Genomic DNA, 19,907 nt, shown 5'->3' on the forward strand with positions numbered 1-19,907 from the left:
AGGCTCTGTCTGCACTATGGCATGAAGGGACTCAAGTTTCTGTTTTCATCTTTGTCATTTACATATATTCACAAATTCTATGGGAAAACCTCAGATAAGTGCTCCCGTGTAGGGAAGCCATACAAATGTCAAGTTTGTGAGACACCAATGAGCAGCCACAACACACAGAGCAGGAACTCGGTAATGTAAGTGTTAGCTAAGGCGAACACCTCTCTCAACTGCATTGTGAGGCGCTGAAAGTTACTTGTATGGCTGCAGGTGCTCCTACTGAGGAGTTCTCAAGTCTGACGTGAGGCAAATCTCAAGAAGAGAAGCAATGGCAGGCTATCAGGCAAGAAGGGTCACCAGAGCAGAAAGCAATACTCAGAGTAAAAAAGGCCCCGTCACTACTAAGGAGGGAAGGGAGACATTGTGCTGACACTTGTCACTCCGTATGTCCTCATTCAGAAACAGCTGGGGCAATTCCATTACCTTGCTGCCCTCAAGTACATGAGGAGGTCACAGTCACTGACGCCAGGCATCCAGACTAGCTCCTCATGCTGAGTCACAGTGTCACCATCTGGAGAAGGAAACGGCTGCAAATCTGGGAGTTTGGCCTGAAAGACAGGGATGAAGAAGTCACTCTCAAGCTAAGCACTAGAAAGAGGCATCCCAGCATGCAGTCTCCTGGGACTGGAGCACTGTACACTTTTTCCTTGGGCAGCAGAAAGTTAAGAGCAAAATCGTGAATCTCTGAAACTGGCAGCACCACAAATCCCATCATTTCACCACAGCTGTCACAATAGACTGCTTAATCCCCAATTAAGGAGCAGTGAGGGGTATCAAAGCCAACCTGTACCAATGTGATCTACAGGGTGAAACAATCGGATACACAAATAGGACATACCATAGAGCGACAGCTCCCAATGAGGACAGACAGACATCTTCAGTACACACTTAAAGACAGTGTGTCACAGTCAAAATAACAACATGAGCTACTAAAGTTAACACTAAAAACAGCTTAGTTAACTTAAGAGGTAGAAAGAGCATGGGTGGGGAAGAATAGAACTGCTTATCAAGGGACAGGTAGGAACTCTCTAGAATAAATGAGATGAAACCTAACTATAAGCTTACTATGACTACGCAGAGTGAATCAGACAGTATACATAAATCATCACATGTAAGGCATATTACCCAAATAAGAATAGAAGTGATGAGCCGGGTGTTGGTGGCGCACGGCTTTAATCCCAGCACTTGGGAGGCAGAGACAAGTGGATCTCTGTGAGTTCGAGGTCAGCCTGGTCTACAAGAGCTAGTTCCAGGACAGCCTCCAAAACCACAAAGAAACCCTGTCTCGAAAAACCAAGAAAAAAAAAAAAAAAAAAAAAGAACAGAAGTGATGAACAACCGAGATTCTAAGCCCTAAGATGTCTCACCTGCACTCTAAGGCAGAACAGACGTAAGCAGGCAGGTACAATAGCTGCCTGTAACCACCAGAGGCAAGTATCCAACATTCTTACTGTGAGATCCAAAATTATGGGGTTTTTTTTTTTTTGGTTTTTCGAGACAGGGTTTCTCTGTGGCTTTGGAGGCTGTCCTGGAACTCACTTGGTAGTCCAGGCTGGTCTCAAACTCACAGAGATCCGCCTGCCTCTGCCTCCCCAAAATTATGTTTTAATTACTGTGCCTAAGAGATACATAAACAAAAATGCTCCTAACCTGTAAGGCCCTTACCCAAAGACAGACACTTCCTGAGATGTTACAGGTTGTTTTCAACAGCCACGTTTTCACTTCCCTAAACAACTGTGGGTAACCCAACTGCACCGGATGTGCTTGGTCACACATAGGCAGGAGGTACCTAGACAGGAAGTACCTCAGGATGGATGCTTGCCCCCAAATGGACTCAGGCTGTAAGTACATTATGTAGTCAGCCAGTGGTGGTGGTGGCACATGCCTCTAATCCTAGCACTCAGGAGGAGGCAGGTTGATATGTGTGAGTTCAAGAATAGCCTGGTCTACATAGAGAAACCTTGTCCCACAAACCAAAAGCACCTGGGTAACATAACTCATGGACATTTTCTGGGGACTCTGGAATAGACCTAGTCAGAGTCCACTGGCCAGTATTTAATTAAAGCTTACTTCAAATTTGGCTCAAAATGATGCTAGTTGTCTTATGTTGCTTTGATATTTTACACTATGCTGAAGTTCCCAGGAATAGTTCATTATAAGCAGACAAGTGTAGATGCAAACACTGGAAACGCAGAGTGACACATACCTAAGTCTAGCAGGTCAGCAGACACAACAAACACAACTCCGCACCCCAATCTGCAGCAGGCAGAGCACAAGGTAAAACAGACAGAGGACAGCACTGCCCCACCCAGGGGACACCCCTGTCTCCCAGGAACTGTCTACCTCACCCCTGCTTGCTCCGGCCCCACCCAGAAATCGTCATTTTGAGTGAAAGCTCCGATTTTCCAATGAGGGACGGTCAAGTTTTAAGGCTGTTCTGTGAGAAAACACAACACCCCTACCCGCTGTCCCAGCAGGCTACACCTCTGCTCTCCAGGCCACCCTCACTTTCCCCAAACAAGGAAACTATTGGCTGGCTGGCTGGGGGCGGGGGGGGGCGGAGTGCTGTTTGGAGGCAGGGTCTTGCTATACAGTCTAGACACAATTCTCTTGCCTCCGCCTGCCAAACGCTGGCTTTTTTTTTTTTTTTTTTTTTTTTTGGTTTTTCGAGACAGGGTTTCTGTGTATTGTTTTGGAGGCTATCCTGGAACTAGCTCTGTAGACCAGGCTGGCCTCGAACTCACAGAGATCTACCTGCCTCTGCCTCCAGAGTGCTGGGATTAAAGGCGTGTGCCACCAACGCCTGGCTAAATGCTGGCATTACAGGTATGTGGCACCACTCTAAGCAAAATAATGATTTTCCACACTTAGTACTCACTTTATAACATTTTAGTGGGTGCTATCAGGCCCTTTCCCCCAAAGGCCAAGGCTGGGTAAACAGAAGGGTTGTTATGGGTCAACAAGCCTAAAGGTTTGTGTTTCCTAGAAAAGCAGGAAACACCCTCACTCCTCCAGGAGCCTTTCCCCAAAGCCAGCTACCTCTGTCAAGGCCCTGGTTCTGCACAATCCTGACAGCCTGTGTCAGTTTAGATCCTCTCGCTGTCATATAAAATCTGTTTGCTTTTCCACCACTGTGGTCTCTGTCCCCTCACCCTGCTCCCAGAGGGAGTCTTGGCAATTTAATCACCAATAAAACAGAATGATCTAGTTCAGTTCTACTTAATATATAGTGAAAATGCTGTTTTAAGATGAAAACAGGATGGATATCTGTTTGGAAAGTCATTGACATGAGTACTTGGCTTTCCATCCCCTGGCCAAGTCTAGTGTCTAGTATAACAATGGTTCGTGATTATATTAATTGAAAATTACTATAGTTGGGGGAACATGAACCAATTCCTGGGGGAGGGTGTGACTAGAAATAGACTGGGTGACATAGAGAAAGACAAGGCTTTTAAAGGTAGAATTTGAGGTCTAGACAAGAGGGATGCAAGTTAACACCAGGCTCCATTCTTGGACTGGCTTCCAGGCAGGCCCCTTTCTGAGGACATACGCAAAGTGTGCTACAAACACCAATGCACACAGGACATCCTCTGAGGCATTGCTCATAACTGGGCAGCTCAGAAATGCTGTATCACACACAAGCTACAGGAGGCAACCTCCGACTACAGACCAGCTCTGAAAGCAAACAGAAAGAATGGAGGCCCAGAGAGTTTACATTATCTACCATTTATGTAAAGGGGGAGAGGGAATAAAGAAATTGGGGGAAAACAACACTATTACAAAATCTCCACAGTAAATGAAAAATTACATGCAACAACAGTTGAATTGGTTCTACTCAGGGACTATTTCAATGCTAAAACATGCCTGCAGTCCTCATGGGATACAGTCAAAAGGTAAAACAAAATTTAACAATACACTGCTTCCAAGCAACTGGGGGTATAACTCACTGGCAAAGTATGCGTAATGCACATGCAAGGGCCTGGACTAAATCCCAGCACCAAAGGAAAAACATTCCAATAGTCTACAGCAGTGTGAATATTGTTGTTCTGGGCTATACAATAAAGGGGTAAAGTAATTAGGTTCGTGTCAATCAAATACAGAGAAAGATACTCACTTAGATGAAAGCAGAGAGGGAAGAATAGGAACGCTGAAGTTTTAAATTGAAGTTAAGTATCAGAATGAGCTTATGACAGTTTTACACCTACAGACACGCAAACAGGATCAGAAGGGGGGGCAGGAGGGAGGAAGAAGGAGGGGTGTTTGAGATTACTGATTTGGGGCTGCAGAGTCAGCTCAGAGTTCAGTTCCCAGCACCCATATCAGGCAGTTTGCACAGTTAACTGTAACTCCAGGTCCAGGGGGAATCCAATGTCTTCTGCTCTCCTTGGGCAACTAAACTCAAGTGTGCATGCCTCCACAGACACAAGCATGTACATATAACTCTAAAGCTAAAACAAATATATATATATATATATATATATTTTTTTTTCGAAACAGGGTTTCTCTGCAACTTTGGAGGCTGTCCTGGAACTCGCTCTGTAGACCAGGCTGGCCTCGAACTCACAGAGATCCACCTGCCTCTGCCTCCCAAGTGCTGGGATTAAAGGCATGCGCCACCACCACCCAGCTAAAGCAAATATTTTAAAAAGGAAATTACTGTATGTAGCAGTCAGGTAAACAGGGGAGTCAGTTTTCTCCTTCTATCATGTAGGTGGCATGATCACACTTTGATTGACTGCCATGCTTGAGCCATCTTGCCAGTCAAACTGCAAGTGACCACTAAGCCATTTTCCAACCCCAAGATATTACTGATTTTAGTTTGGTGTGAAATACTATAGTTGTGTCTTTTATAAGAGGGCTTCTTTCTCATTGTGCTATATGTAATTAAAAGGATGTATTGATTCATTTCAGTCATCACATGTAGGAAGCATCCTGGGGGAGCAGACAAATCAAATCTTACTAGGACTCTACAAAACTCAGTACCACTGAGGACTGTCTTTTTCCCTAAGAAAAAAGCTAAACACCTTAAGAAGGTAATTTAGATTTTGCTACTCCAAAACTTGACTTTAAAATAATTTCCAGATCTGATATTAGATGAGCATTTGATTTAAATGAAACTGTACAATATTCAAGTCTAGCAAACCTGCTTCTTTCTGGGGCTAGGTGCATCTTCCCCTGATGTCACCTTTTCTGTTAGAGTAGAAAATAAGTCTTAAGTCAAAATCCGGTATGAAGATCCTGCAACCCTAGAAACAAACTATGGGAAAGGAAATGGGTAGGAAAATGTAACACAGGACAAGAAAGAAAATGAGAGTATGAGAGTGTGACCGTGTGACCGAGCAATGCCAGGCAAACACTGCACCCTTCATTTGAAACCCAGCAGAAGTGACGAGATGGCTCAAGGGGTAAAGGCGCCTGCTGACAGAGCAGGTCAGCCTCAGCTGGGCCCCAAGCACCACACAGTAGGAGGAAACCCATTCCAGCAAGTTGTCCTGAGAGGAACACAGGTGCTCCCCACACACACATTAAACAGGTAACTACAAACAAATCAGGGCCCAAGGATGATTAGAGAGCATGCCTGGAATTTCAGCACTCAGAAGTCAGTGAGCTACATAGTAACACTTCGTTAAAACAGACAGACAAATAAAACAAGGGCTGGCCCAGAGAGTTCATTGGTTAAGAGTACATAACTACTCAAGCCTAGTTTCCAGAACCCATGCTGGACAGCCCATAACTACAATTCCAGGGGACCTCAGGCTGCTGTCTGGCCTCCACAAACACTATACTCATGCACATATACCCACACTCAGGCACACATAGGTATACATGTAATTAAAATAAGCAGGGCATGGTGATGCATACTTGAATCCCACAGTTGGAAAGAAAGGTCAGGCAGATCTCTCTGAGTTTGAGACCAGCCTAGTCTACATACTGAGTTCCAGGCTGGCCAGGGCTACAGAGAGACAACCTGTCTCAAATACTAACAACAACAAAAATGTATCTCAAAAGAACAAAGTAAACAACCAAAACCAACCAACCAAAAGAAACAAACAAAAGCCCAGGAACTCCAAAACCAGGGAGAGCGTAGTGCAGGTCACAGGTAGAGACTACTTAGTGTGTGCAAGGCCCTGGTCCTCTCCCACCACTTGTAAAACGCCACCCAGTAAATCCACAGTCCAGAGGCATTCCTGGTCAGGCCCACCTAACAGCCCATTCCAGGAAGACAGAAATGAAGGGGTTGCCTAGCAACTGCATATTTCTGCCTTTATCATAAAACAAGAACCATCCAGAAACTATAAGCCCCGTAAATATGCCTTCAAGTTTTTACTTTTCTCTCATCAAAGAGGTAAAATAAGTTCTGAAGAAATGTACGTCTCACGGGCTGGAGAGATGGCTCAGTGGTTAAGAGCACTGACTGTTCTTCCAGAGGTCCTGAGTTCAATTCCCAGCAACCACATGGTGGCTCACAACCACCTTGAATGAGATCTGGTGCCCTCTACTGGCATGCTGAAGATTGTATACATAATAAATAAATAAAATATTAAAAAAAAAAAGAAATGTACGTCTCACATAAACAACCAGGAGACATGTAAACCCTTTGTGCGCACATAAGGACTGCTATGGCCTGTAATCTTTGTCTTTGCATGTCAAGCATATTAGCTGGGTCCCCATCACACAGTTCACTCAAGTGACATCCAGAGACAGCATGTTAAACCCATGTCTCTCAGTGGCTAGCAATGGACACATGACCCCACCCATGTGCATGTCAGAAACCCTGAATGCAGCTCTCTGTGAAGGACAGACAAGCACCTGCAGAGTATCAGCAGTGCCCAGGAGAGTCCAGGTCGGCTGGGTAGGACAGCCCAGCGGGAGGTGTCAACAACCATGGCAGCCAGGGTGCTCACCCAATTAGAGCTGTCTAAGTAGTCAGAAGTAGAGGACTTCAGCATACCGAACAGACGCCAGAGGGCACACCTCACCACACGAGGTCCAGCTGAAGAGAAACAGCCATCCTGACTTTCTGAAGGAAACGGTTTACAAGAATACTTTTCTTTCTCCTTCCTCATAGTGGTGATAGGACTGGAACAGACCCTCACACAAAGGGCCAGTGCTCCACCACTGAGCAACAGTCTCAGCCTTCCTTTAAAAAATTGTTTCTGGGCTGGAGAGATGGCTCAGCGGTTAAGAGTACTGGCTGTTCTTCCAGAGGTCTTGAGTTCAATTCCCGGCAAACACATGGTGGCTCACAACCATCTGTAATGAGATCTGGTGCCCTCTTCTGGCCTGCAGGCCAGAATACTGTATACATAATAAATAAATCTTAAAAACAAAAAAAATAATAAATTGTTTCTTTTTATAGGTATGAGTAGTATGTATGTATGTATGTATGTATGTACGTATGTATGTTTGTATGTATGTACGTATGTATGTGTACCACACGTGAAGCCAGAGAGGGAACCAGTTCTCCTGGAACTAGAATTACAGATGGTTGCTGGCCACTGTGTGGGTGTCAGAAACTCAACCTGAGTCCTCTGGAAGAAGAGTATGTGCTCTCAACCATGAACCCAGTTCTACAGGTCCCTAAAATATCTTTGAATTAAAGTATGCAGTAACTAAATGTTCAACAATAGATGACTAGATAAACAAACAGTGACACATACACACAATGAATTATTTAGCATTAAATACAACATGGATGGACCCAGACAGGATTCCACAATGAAGCCGGTCCATCACAAAAGATAAATTTGTGTGATTTCACATCTATTGATGAAGACAGTCAAACACTCATCCCAGGAGTAGGGTTACTGCTCAATGACACAGAATTTCAGCATCACAGGTTAGAGAAGATCTGGAGATGGACAGCTATGATGGGTGCTTAATAATGCATTTGTAAAGATACTGCTCTATACCCTCTCAAATGGGTAAACTCTGTGGTTCTGTTTTTTGTGGGGTTTTTTTGCTTTTGGTTAGGGTTTTTTGAGACTGAGTCTCACTGTGTAGCACTAGCTGTCCTGGAAGCCCCTCTATAGGCCAGGTTGGCCTTCAACCCACAGAGATCTGCCTGCTTCTGCATCCTGAGTGCTATAATTAATTTTTTTAAAAAAATTTCCTTTATTTATTATTAACTTTAAAGTTATGGGACAAAATTACAGGTTTCTTTATAACCCTTCCATAAGACTTCCATGAACTCCAGGCTGAGCACACTCAGTCCAGATCACCCTCACGCTTCTCCTATCTACTGTCCCCATCTCCCCCAGTTGCTTTTGTGCCTTTTAATACATGGTGGTCTGGGCAGGAGGAGAGACCTCTGCAGGCAGTGAGCATGCCTATAGCTTAGCCCTGAGGAGACCAAGGCAGGAGAACTGAAAGCTCAAGCACAGCCTGTGCCCTGCAACAGGGTTAAAGCCAGTCTGGGCTACTGATCAAGACACTATCTCAAACATCAACAAAAACAAAAACTTCAGGCTGGGGAGACGGCTCAGTGGGTAAGAACACACTCACTGCACAACCATGATGACCTTACTCCAGAGCCCAGAAGCCACATGAAAAGCCAGGTGTGGAACTGGTGCTGGGTGGGGACAGGATGTTAGAGTTGGTGGGGTTTGATGGCCACCAGCCTAGCTCCAACACCAGCAAAAGAAAAGACTGTCTCAAAGAAACAAAGCGGACAATGGCAGAGCACCTGACATGCTTCTCTGGTTTTGCACACACGCACACCAGTATCCCACAAAACCTTGAACTCTGTATGTAAGGAGAATTACAGAATTCTCCTCATCAATAAATAACCACTCTAAGATGCTCCTCAAAAGAATAAAGATAAGTGATTTATTTTTATTTCATGTACACTGGTGTTTTTCCTGCACGTATGTCTATATAAGAGTGTCAGAGCCCCCTGAAACTGGAGCTCCAGACAGTTGTGACTGAAGAGCAGCAGGTACTCCTAACCACTGAGCCATCTCTCCAGCCCTCAAGAATAAAGATAAAACAGAATCACAAGAAATAAAAAGCTATTAAGTTTGTAAAATGAAGTTTACCTGATGGCTGGGGCCAACTCGAATTTCCCCTTGGGTACTATTCAGCCTCCTGTAGTGAAGAGAACAGAAGGTTAACACAAAGTTACTCAGATTTATCAAGGGAAGTAATTCACTCCAAGTAGATGAGACATCTTATTTATTTCAATATTTATTTTATGTGTGTGTATGTATGACTGAGTGTATTTGTGTCATCAGACGGACATTCTGAAACCGGAGCTACAGATGGTTGTGAGCTGCCACGTGGGTACTTGGAATCAAACCTGGATCCTCTAGAAGAACAGCAAGTACTTACTCTTAACTGCTGAGCCATCTCTCCACTCCCTTACTATTTCTAACATTGTTTCAGCCACACATGCTTACACACACATGTCCTTAATCTCTTATCCCCTGACTGCAGACTCCTATGCTATCTCCTACACAATCCTGCTTCAGGCAGGATTTCTCCATGTAGCCCTGGCTGTCCTCTTCACACTCACTATGTAGACAAGGGTAAGCTTAAACTTCTGATCTTCCTTCCTTCCTTCCTTCCTTCCTTCCTTCCTTCCTTCCTTCCTTCCTTCCTTCCTGATAGCTGAGATTATGAGTGTGTGTCACCACACACAGTCTATGCATTCTGAAGACCAGCCCAAGGGACCATGCATGCCAGGTAAGTACCCTATCAAACGAGCTACATGCCCAGTCCCACTTTCTTCCTTTACTCCCACCAATGTCTTCATCAAGAGCACTCTTTGGGTGGGGGTGACGGGCGCAGTAGCAAGGACAAGGTGAGAGAGAGCATTAACAACAACAACAGCACGAGCTCCCAGCCCTAAGACTCTTAGAATGTACCTGAAGAGTGGTAGCATCCATCCCCCAATGGGAAAGGGTCTAAATATCACATCAAAAACATAGGATACTCCATTCCAGAAGAAACGTCAAAACATACCAAGAGAAACTAAGCAAACCAGCCAGGCTTCCAATGTCCAATCAGCAGCCCATAGGCCACAAGCAGCCAGATTGACTAAGTCTGTGGCACAACCAAAACTGGTAATTTCTGATGATGGCTTTATGATGCCACTGTGCAGTTCTCAGTAAGCTCTGGGTGCCAAACAGCTGCACACCCAAAAGCTCAACCAATCCCTGCCCCAGGTGACAAAGGTGTTCATTTGTTGTTTTGTCACCCACGCCCCCAAACCACCAAGTCCCTCAGTCTGGAGTGAACTGGGTGCCTCTGGAGGAGACAGAGAGCAGTACAGCAAGGCAGACGGTAGGCATTTTCAAGAGGGAATAAAACACATGCACAGCAGAGGCACAAGAAAGGGCTCTGGTGGTGAAGACTCACACCAAGGGCTCACTACTCTGCTGCAGCAGGGATCCATGTCCCTTTCTGACACACAAGCTTGTAGCTCCACTGTTCTAGTAGGTTTCTGCCTCAAGGACTATGCCAAGGATTCAGCTAGCCAGGTCATGACTACTCTCCAAAACTGACCTCTTGGGGTTTGCTTTTTGTTTTTGTTTTGCAAGACAGGATTTCTCTGTGTAGCCCAGGATGTGCTGAAACTCACTCTGTAGACCAGACTGGCCTTGGTACTCAGAGATCCACCTGTCTCTGGCTCCAGAATGTTAGAATTAAAGGCATGAGCTGCCACACTCAAGCCTAACACCTTGTTTTTTAAGTTGGTGTCAGCCACTATTTCCATCCTAACATGTCCATTTCTATTTCCTGGGTAACCATGAGCAAAATAACCCACCAAAGCATTTCCACGGACTTTCCAAATGCTTTTCTGACTACAAGTAGCTCCAGCCAAGACCTATTACACCTCAAAAAGGTTAAGTCACAGCTCAATCTTCAGCCCGCTCTAGAATGTCTGTGCTATTTTAGGGTTCCCTAATGGTTGATTACAAAATCTTTCTGATACCGTTGATGCCCACAATGCCAAAGAAATGTGCCACAAAACGAAAACAACCCTCAAGCCCTTATGGAACTATGTATACCCTCCCATTTCTAAAATATATAGGAGGGGGCTAACATGAAGGTACATGCCTGCAATCCTAACACTTAAGAGGGTTCAGACAGGACGCTTATAATTCAAGGACAGCTTTGGCTACACAAAGAAAGCATGTTTTTAAAAACTCTCCCAAAGTCAGGCGGTGGTGAAGCATGCTTTTAATAGCAGCACTCAGGAGGCAGAGGCAGGCAAATCTTAAGAGTTCAAGGCCAGCCTGGTCTACAGAGCCCAAGATCAATACACAGAGAAACTGTCTCAAAGAAACAACAAACATGAAAAAAGGAGGACCAGAGAGATAGCTCAACAGTTAAGAGCATGGGCTGTACTTTTAGAGGTCTGAATTCAATTTCCAGCACTCACAAGGTAGCTCCTAACTGTCTACAATGGGATCTGATGCCTTCTTCTGGTGAGCAGCGGTACATGTGGACCAGGTGTCCATATACATAAAATATGTAAATAAATAAATCTTTAAAAATAAAATAGAATTAATAATTCTGAAAAGAACTGGGCCGTGGTGGTACACACCTTTAATCCCAGCACTCAGGAGGCAGAGGCAGGCGGGTCTCTGTAAGTTCAAGGCCAGCCTGGTCTACAGAGCGAGTTCTAGGACAGCCTCCAAAGCCACAGAAAAACCCTGTCTCAAAAAAAAAAAAAAAAAAAGAAAAAGAGAGAAAAAAAAAATAAAGAATTAACAAAGAAGAGCCCTAGAGGACATGCAGTGGACACTGAGACTCTGCTCCCGCCTACTGCTGCTGCTTCCCTACAGGCCTTCCCGGCCTCCCTGCTGCTCCTAGGCAGCCCCTTGGTGGCTGCCCCAGAGGGTCACAGCAGTGGCTCAAGATCTTACAGAAGATGAAGAAACAATGGAAGACCCGATGATTGAAGATGAAGTAGAAGAAGATGAACCCACAGATTTGGCAGAAGATAAAGATGTGTCTGGTGAACCAGAAGCGTCACCGAGTGCAGACACAACCATCTTATTTGTAAAAGGAGAAGATTTTCCAGCAAACAACATCGTGTAGTTCCTGGCAAGCTTTACAAACAAGGTGACAGAAGATTTTATTTTTGAATTGCTAGATGCTTCATTTCATTATCCTAAGGACTACCACTTTTACGTCCAGAATTTCACAGCTCTTCCTCTGAACACTACAGTGCCATCACAGAGACATGCAACTTTTGAGTATTCCTTCATTCCTGCAGAGCCCACCACACACACACTCACACGACATGATCTTTTGATCTGATCATCAATCTGAATTACAAAGATTTGAACGGCAATGTTTTCTAAGATGCTGTCTTCAATCAGACAGTTACAGCTATAGAAAGAAGGGACAGGCTAGATGGAGAAACAATTTTTATGTAAATGTTCCTTGCTGTTCTTGGGCTTCTAGGTGTTGTTGGCCTTCATCAACTCCTAGAATCTAGAAAGCACAAGAGACCGGCACAGAAAGTAGAAATGGATGCGTCAAGTCCAAATGATGTTGACATGAGTTGGGTTCCCCAAGCAGGCTGCCCAGGAAGCGGGCACAGAGAGATCGGTGGGGTCTGATGAGTAAATGTTCTTTGTGCAACAACTCAGTCTGTGCTTCCCCTGCCCCGGTGTCTCAGCCTGATGGCAATTAGTGCAGAGAAGTCGTGCCACCATAGAAGGCAACTGCTGCTTAGGTGTGGACTGAGCAATCAGAGTCTGTGGTGATAGCATTGCTGAAAAAGTACTGCATTCGCTTTTCTCAAATAACAAATTTGGTTGTTCTGATTTTCTTCTTAAAAAAAAAACATTAAAATGTGTGGGTGTGAATGTAATAAAAAAATTAACAAAGGAGGTTCTAAGTGCAAGGGTTTCATAGGAGCCTAACTAAATGAGAACACTCAGTGGTGTGGTTTGGTTTTCACGTGCTAAAGATGAAACCAAGGCCCTGTGCATTCTAGGCAAGCGTTCCACCACTGAACCACACCCCAACTCTGTGTTTCATAACAAGGAAAACTGGTAAGAAAGTAAGTAGGATATGAAATACAAATTAAAAGAAAAAAAGAACTTTATTGAAAACATATATTAAAATGAAATGATTTAAAAACTATTATGTAGGGGCTGGAGAGATGGCTCAGAGGTTAAGAGCAGTGACTGCTCCTCCAGAGGTCCTGAGTTCAATTCCCAGCAACCACATGGTGGCTCACAACCATCTATAATTCAGTCTGGTGCCCTCTTCTGGCATGTAAACAGAACACTGTATATGTAATAAATAAATCTTTAAAAAAAAACTTATGTAATGCATTAAAAAATAATAGCATTAGCCTACAATATCTAGGAAATGTAGAATGTAGACCAACTATTAGAAAAACAATTATTGTCGGGCGTTGGTGGCACACGCCTTTAATCCCAGCACTCGGGAGGCAGAGGCAGGCGGATCTCTGTGAGTTTGAGGCCAGCCTGGTCTACAGAGCGAGTTCCAGGACAGCCTCCAAAACAACACAGAGAAACCCTGTCTCGAAAAAAAAAAAGAAAAACAATTATCAAATGGTCTTTATTTCTATTCTGCAGGCTAGTCTCGAACTTGCTATATAGCCAAAGACCACCTTAAGCTTCTGGTCTTCCTGCTTCCACCTCTCCGGTGTCGGAACTGTAGAGTCTAGTTGGTATGCTGCTACAAAGAGAAGGCTAAGTAAGCACTCTACCAACTCAGCTAAAGTCCTAACATGTTTTAGGTCAAAGACAGAAAGATGTTGAAAGCATCGTGTTCCCTTATAGAACCGAGACAGGGATCTCAGAGACTGTTCACTGACTATGAGCACTTGGTGCTCATGAAAAGAACCCGAGTTCACTTAACAACATTGGCCTCAGAAGTCCACTGTGGTGGTACATGTCTGTAATCTTACTTATTTGGAAGAAGCAGGCAGATCTCTATGAGTTCAAGGCTACCAGTTTGTATGGTAAGTTCTAGATCAGCCATGATTACAGAATGGACCCTATCTCAAAAAAGAACAATAAATTTCCAGGCCTGAGCCAGGGGAGGACAGAGATAGTTCCTCCCCCCCCCAGGTCTGAGGGGGGCACACTCTAATTGGTGCTGGGCAGTCGGGCATTCAGGCACCATCAAACCAAGTGCCGCTCTGGTTTCTAGGTCCAGGCACGAGAGAAGAAAGGAAGGCAATCCCCCTGCGCCATGCCAGCGGCTAACGCGGGCAGGACTCGACCAGAAGCCCGGGCATCCTTACAGTGAGCGCGTACAGACTGGGAAATGGAGGAGGGGAGAAGAATGGTTCATGGGCTGGGGAGAGAGGCAGATCTGAAGAGGAGAGGCTGGTGAGGACAGGCAGGCATGAATGGCTTGGTAGCCTCCAGAGTTCAAGGTGCTGTCTGGACCTGGACTACTTCCAGGGACAAAGTCTTGGTTGGAGGCCCTGAAGCAGCCGAGGTGGCCTGTGTTAATGTCTGTGGCTCCTGCCACCACTGAGGGCAGTACAGAGGTCTGTAGTCTCAGCCACCACCTGGGGCCGTATTGGTACCCAAGGGCTATGCCACTGCAGGCGCCATGCCAATCTGAGTGGCGTGTGATGCCGTGATAATATCCGGGCCTGGGCTGATACTGAGGATCATGTCTGAATCCGTGGTCCTATCACAGCTAGGGTCTGTGTTGATGTCCCTGGCCCATGTTGCCAATAAAGGCCACATAAATGGCCAGGGCCTAGCCTGCAACCTGTGGCCCGAGAGTATCCGAGGGTTATGCTACTGCCAGGGCCATGCTGATCTGAGTGGTCTAGGCGATCATCTGAATTCTGAGTGCATGGTGTCTGCTGGGCCAGGGCTGTGGCCCTAAGCAGGCAAGGTCTGAGTTGATGTGTGTGGCGGCCTGTTACCACCGACAGCTGTGTAGATGAGGAGAGTCGAGTCTGTTTGGCCACCTGAGACCATGCTGCTGCTGGGGCCTATGATGATGTTAATAGTCTGGGTTAGCGGGTGTGTGTGTGTGTGTGTGTGTGTGTGTGTGTGTGTGTGTGTGTGTGTGTGTGTGTGTGTGTGTGTGTGTGTGTGTGTGTGTGTGTGTGTGTGTGTGTGTTGTGTCACTGGAACCCTGCTGTGCTGAGCCAGCCCTGTCCTTCACTGGCACTGGGATAGCTGGTCCTGCACCACAAGGGCAGGGGACAACAGACTAGAGCTGACCCTGTGGTTGGGGACATATGTGAGTCAACCCTGAGGGCGTGGGAGGAGAAGAGCTAACAACCCCACCTCCATATTCCCTACAGCTATGGGAAAAAGGGTCCTGAACCTCACCTGGGCAAAACAGTAGAGATGGCCCTGGTTGTATGAATGTAGGTGACTTGCATCTGAGAGCAGATCTGGCTCTGCTCCCTGTCGCAGCCGGTATTGGGTGACCTAGCTGAAGCAGTGCTAGGGAGCTTGCCCAGGGGTGACAGGGACGATGAGGGAAAGCTGGCAACCCAGCTGCCATTCCCATCCAGAACCAGGGCTCGAAGTTAGCCCACCTTATCTATAAACTGTTGGGGCACGTAAAGGGACAAACCTATAGATCCAAAACAGCAGGACCTCCACAACACAGGACAACAGGACACTAAGAAGAGCCCCGGTGAGGGCCCACCACTGCAGGTGTAGCAGAAGCCAGACTCCGAGGCAGACCACTTGCTTAGCCACACTCTCATTCCACCCTCACACGGCCATGTAACTGGAGAGGGCAGAAACAGTTAATAGCAATTTTGGTCTGTTGAATTTGTTGCTTTTGAGGAATAGTCTCAATACTTAGACTGGCCTCAAACTCATGACCCTGAGAGTCACCACCATCTTTCTAGTACCACACCAAGACCTAACAAGAGTTGGTATTTTTAAGGCTACGTGCAATGCTTTGGTTTCTGTTTTATTTTATTGCTGGGATATCAAGCACCCTACCACCAAGTAAAGTTCCCACACAAAAACTTTCATACAATGTTAACATAAATCTTTATTAATTATCTTCTGAAATCACAAGGTACAAGGAGAGAATCAACTCCACAAAGCTGTCCTCGGACTCCACCTGGGCATCATGGGATGTGCATGTCTACACATAAGAACATACACAAAATAAAATTTAAATCTTCCAAGTGAGGGGCCTGCAAGCTTGCTGACCTGCACTAGAACACACGGTGGAGAGACCCAACTCGCAGAAGCTATCCTCTGACCTACATGTATAAAAGTAATTCTAAAAATTTAAAAGAAAACCAATCACAGATAAGGAGCAGTGTAAACGTCACTTTGCTGACAAGAAGCAAGCGCAGTGGCTGCAGGTGCCCAGGCGGGGTGGGGTATAATTGCTGAGGGCAGGGGCAACATGATGACAGCTCTGAAAGGACAGGAGCTGCATTCTGATGCAGGACACAGTCACGTGTGATCAAACACTGAATGCATATACATGCATACGTGCATGCGTACATACACACCCACCCACCCATGAATGCACATAGGACTGCTCTGTGCTGTCTTTGCAACATCCCGTGAGTTTTAAATAAGGAGCTACAGTTTTTTTGTTGGTTGTATTGGTTTGTTCACTTTTTCTTTTTGGTTTTTCGAGACAGGGTTTCTCTATCGCTTTGGAGGCTGTCCTGGAACTAGCTCTTGTAGACCAGGCTGGCCTCCAACTCCCAGAGATCCGCCTGCCTCTGCCTCCCAAGTGCTGGGATTAAAGGCGTGTGCCACCAACGCCTGGCTGGAACTAGCTCTTATAGACCAGGCTGGTCTTGAACTCACAGAGATCCACCTGCCTCTGCCACCCAAGTGTTGGGATTAAAGGCAACTGTTTATTTTTTCAAGGCAGGATTTACCTGTGTGGCCCTGGTTTTCCTGGAACTCACTCTGTAGACCAGGCTGGTCTCAATCTCAGAGATCCATATGTCTCTACCTCCTGAGTGCTGGGGACTAAAAGTGTGGGCCACTACCACCTGACAGCAATGAAATGTTTTAAAAAAGTCAACAGATGTGTTACAATTAAGACTGAAAGTAGGAAAGAAAGCCAGATGTACACCTTTAATCCCAGCACCCTGGAGGCAGAGGCAGGCAGATCTCTGAGCTGGAGATCAGCCTGCTCTACATAGAGTTCCAGAAAAACCCTGTGTCAGAAAGAGCCAAGACAAAGAATGAACTCCAAATGATCTAACTCAAAATAGCAACAAGAAACCCCAGAAAGAACTCTGTGTGTGTGAGAGAGAGAGAGAGAAAGAGAGAGACAGAGACAGAGAGACAGAGAGAGAGAGAGAGAGAGAGAGAGAGAGAGAGAGAGAGAGAGAGGGAGGGAGGGAGGGAGGGAGGGAGGGAGGGAGGGAGGGAGAGAGAGAGAGAGAAGAGCGCATGTATTCTTATGCGAAGTTGCCTTCTAAGTACTGGGATCCTGGGCCACCTCCATTACAGCCCTCTGACCTCTTCCATTTCTACTTCCTAGGGTTTCTGTTATTTGAAACACTAAAATACTGTGGATCAACTTAATATGTGTGTGTTCATTTTTTTTAAAGCTATCACCGTCCTTCCTATAACAGAGAATTTCACTATATAGATAATATAAATTACATGTTTTGAAAAATAGCTGACTCTCAACCTCTATTATTCTACAAATCCTTGGCTGGGATATGAAAAAAATGGCTGCAGAAGCCAAACTACAATGAAGGTTTTCATTCTGTTTATTTCTTTAGTATCAAAAAAGAAAGAAAAAGAAATTCATTGTATATGAAATCTGATACAAAAGAAACTGATGTAACAAAGCAGTATCCATAGCAACTACAACTTAATATTTCAGTCCTCTTCAGCTGCAGTGGATTAAATAAAATGACAAGATGTTCCCTTTGAAAAGTAACCTGTTACCATGGAAACAGTTTAGTCTAAGAAGTAAACAGGGGTGGACAGAAAGAGGAAGGAAGCTTGCATCTGAATTTCAAAAAGGGAGAAATATCTTTGTCAGGAGGAGGGAAGGCATGGGACCACCAGCCACGAGGTTTCTTCTGAGGGTCGGGTCATTTGGTCCCAGGGGTTGCCCCACCCTAAGGCTGGCCTGAGAATGTGACATAGTCACTTACTTCCCCATCCCAGAGAAAGACAGGCCGGATATTTACTGCAGAGTATCAAGTACACGGACACCAGGAACAAGATGACTTGATTCAAACTTTACCCTTTAAGTGTCATCTTGACATCATCTCCTGAGTCCTCAGCTCATAATGGCAAATAACTCCACAGAGAGATTATAGAAGTAGAGGCCTGCTACAGTATGAACTAGACAGGCCTGTTGCAGTCACTGCTATTCTTAGCATTATGTGACGGCGCTCAGTCAGAACAGGACAAATCTGCACACCTCACCTTCAGCCTGTATCCGCCATGACTTTTCTGAGAAATTACAAATGGCTGTCTTGCTCTGGGGGGCAGAGCCATCGTGAAGCTAGAAACTTAGCCTGCTTTTAGCTCCCCACTGTGCCCAAGAGCGCATTAACTAGCATGTAGGAAGTGTGCAAAGCAAAAGGCTTCGTGGAATAGCTCTGGCACGCCTCTCTAGTGTATCAGTCACATTGTCCCCGCCATTCTGTCTCCCTACAGTGTACCTCACACTTTCATGTCACTTCCTGTCTTATCTATGAGACAGAGCATGTAATACCTATTTTTCAGAGTCCAGATTTCTTACTTAACAGGATGATCGTGCCCTTCTATCCATTTAATTTGATACTTCCTTATACCTGAGTGACTCTCCACTGTGTGCACACAGTACACTGTCTTCCACTATCTGTGTATGGCTAAGCACCTAGGCTGTGCATACCTGGCATACCTGTGAATGGTACTGCAGTAACATGGATGTAGACTATCACTAGGGTGCTGACGTAGACTCCTCTGGCACATGCCTAGGAGAGGTGCAGCAGCTTCCTCTTTGGTTTTCTTGACGAACCCCTGTAACTTATCTCCATAGTAGCTACACCACTTTATATTACTATAGTGCACAGTGTGCCTCCCCTTCCCCATCAAAGTCATCTGCTCTAATGTTCTCTCAGGCTTTTTTACAGTGTACATGTGCACCGGTATACACTGAGTGCAGGGACTGCAGCGACCACAGATCCCTGGAGCTGGAGTCACAATGAACTGTGAGTCAAGGACCATGGATGTGGGAGTCAAACTTTAGTCCTCTGACGACAGAACAGTGATCACTGAGTCTCCTCTCCAGCCCCGCGTGTTTTCTTTTCTTTGTATTTATTTAGTCTGCATGTTGTGTTTGTATGTATGTATATGCACCACGTGCATTCCCGGTACCTGTGGAGGTCAGAAGAGGGCACCAGGACCCTGGAACTGGGGTATGGATGGTTGTGACCACCACATGGGTGTTGGGAACCAAACCCCAGAGCCTCTGAAAGAGGCTCTTAATCACTGTGCTATTTCTCCAGCCCCTGCCCCTGTCCTGCCCCCATGTGCTTTCTTAATGACGGATAATTTGACTGAGGTGAGATGGAATCTCAATGTAGTTTTGATTTGCATTCCCCTGGTGTCTGAAGAAGCTGAACATATATTTGTAGTGAAATCTAATATTCTTAATCAACTGTATCTTAGCTATAGTTAACAAATAAGAGCTTTATTCCAAGATAATAAAGTCACTGGTATCCTCCAAGCAAAATTAACCTGAAAAGAGGTTTGATAAACAAGAACAAAACTCAACCTGAGGAGAATTAGTAACAGAATGAGTGACTGGTCCACAATCACTGGCACGAAGTCAGCAGAGGCCTGGAACTGGACTCACAACCCTTCAGCTCTGCAGAGGAGAGTGCGGTCTGAGCAAAGAAAGAAAAGCCACTCTATGGGGAAGTCACAGCGATCCATCACAGAAGC

The 19,907-nt window shown here is 45.4% G+C and overlaps 1 protein-coding gene and 1 pseudogene across 6 annotated transcripts in view; one reads left to right on the plus strand and one right to left on the minus strand.

The window, feature by feature from the left end:
- Positions 1–19,907, minus strand: part of Rere (arginine-glutamic acid dipeptide repeats) — a 321,115-nt gene that overhangs the window by 102,426 nt on the left and 198,782 nt on the right. For all 6 annotated transcript variants that reach the window (XM_040734896.1, XM_040734893.1, XM_040734892.1 and 3 more), the window contains 2 exons: positions 9,087–9,135; positions 472–596 (listed from right to left, as the gene is read on the minus strand). In XM_040734896.1, coding sequence (XP_040590830.1) covers positions 472–596; positions 9,087–9,135 — 174 coding nt within the window. The remainder of the gene's footprint in view (positions 1–471; positions 597–9,086; positions 9,136–19,907) is intronic.
- On the plus strand, positions 11,096–12,623 carry LOC110342677 (annotated as a pseudogene).

Source organism: Mesocricetus auratus, unplaced genomic scaffold (genome assembly GCF_017639785.1).
Source record: "Mesocricetus auratus isolate SY011 unplaced genomic scaffold, BCM_Maur_2.0 Super-Scaffold_100042, whole genome shotgun sequence".
NCBI classification, from domain to species: Eukaryota; Metazoa; Chordata; class Mammalia; order Rodentia; family Cricetidae; genus Mesocricetus; species Mesocricetus auratus.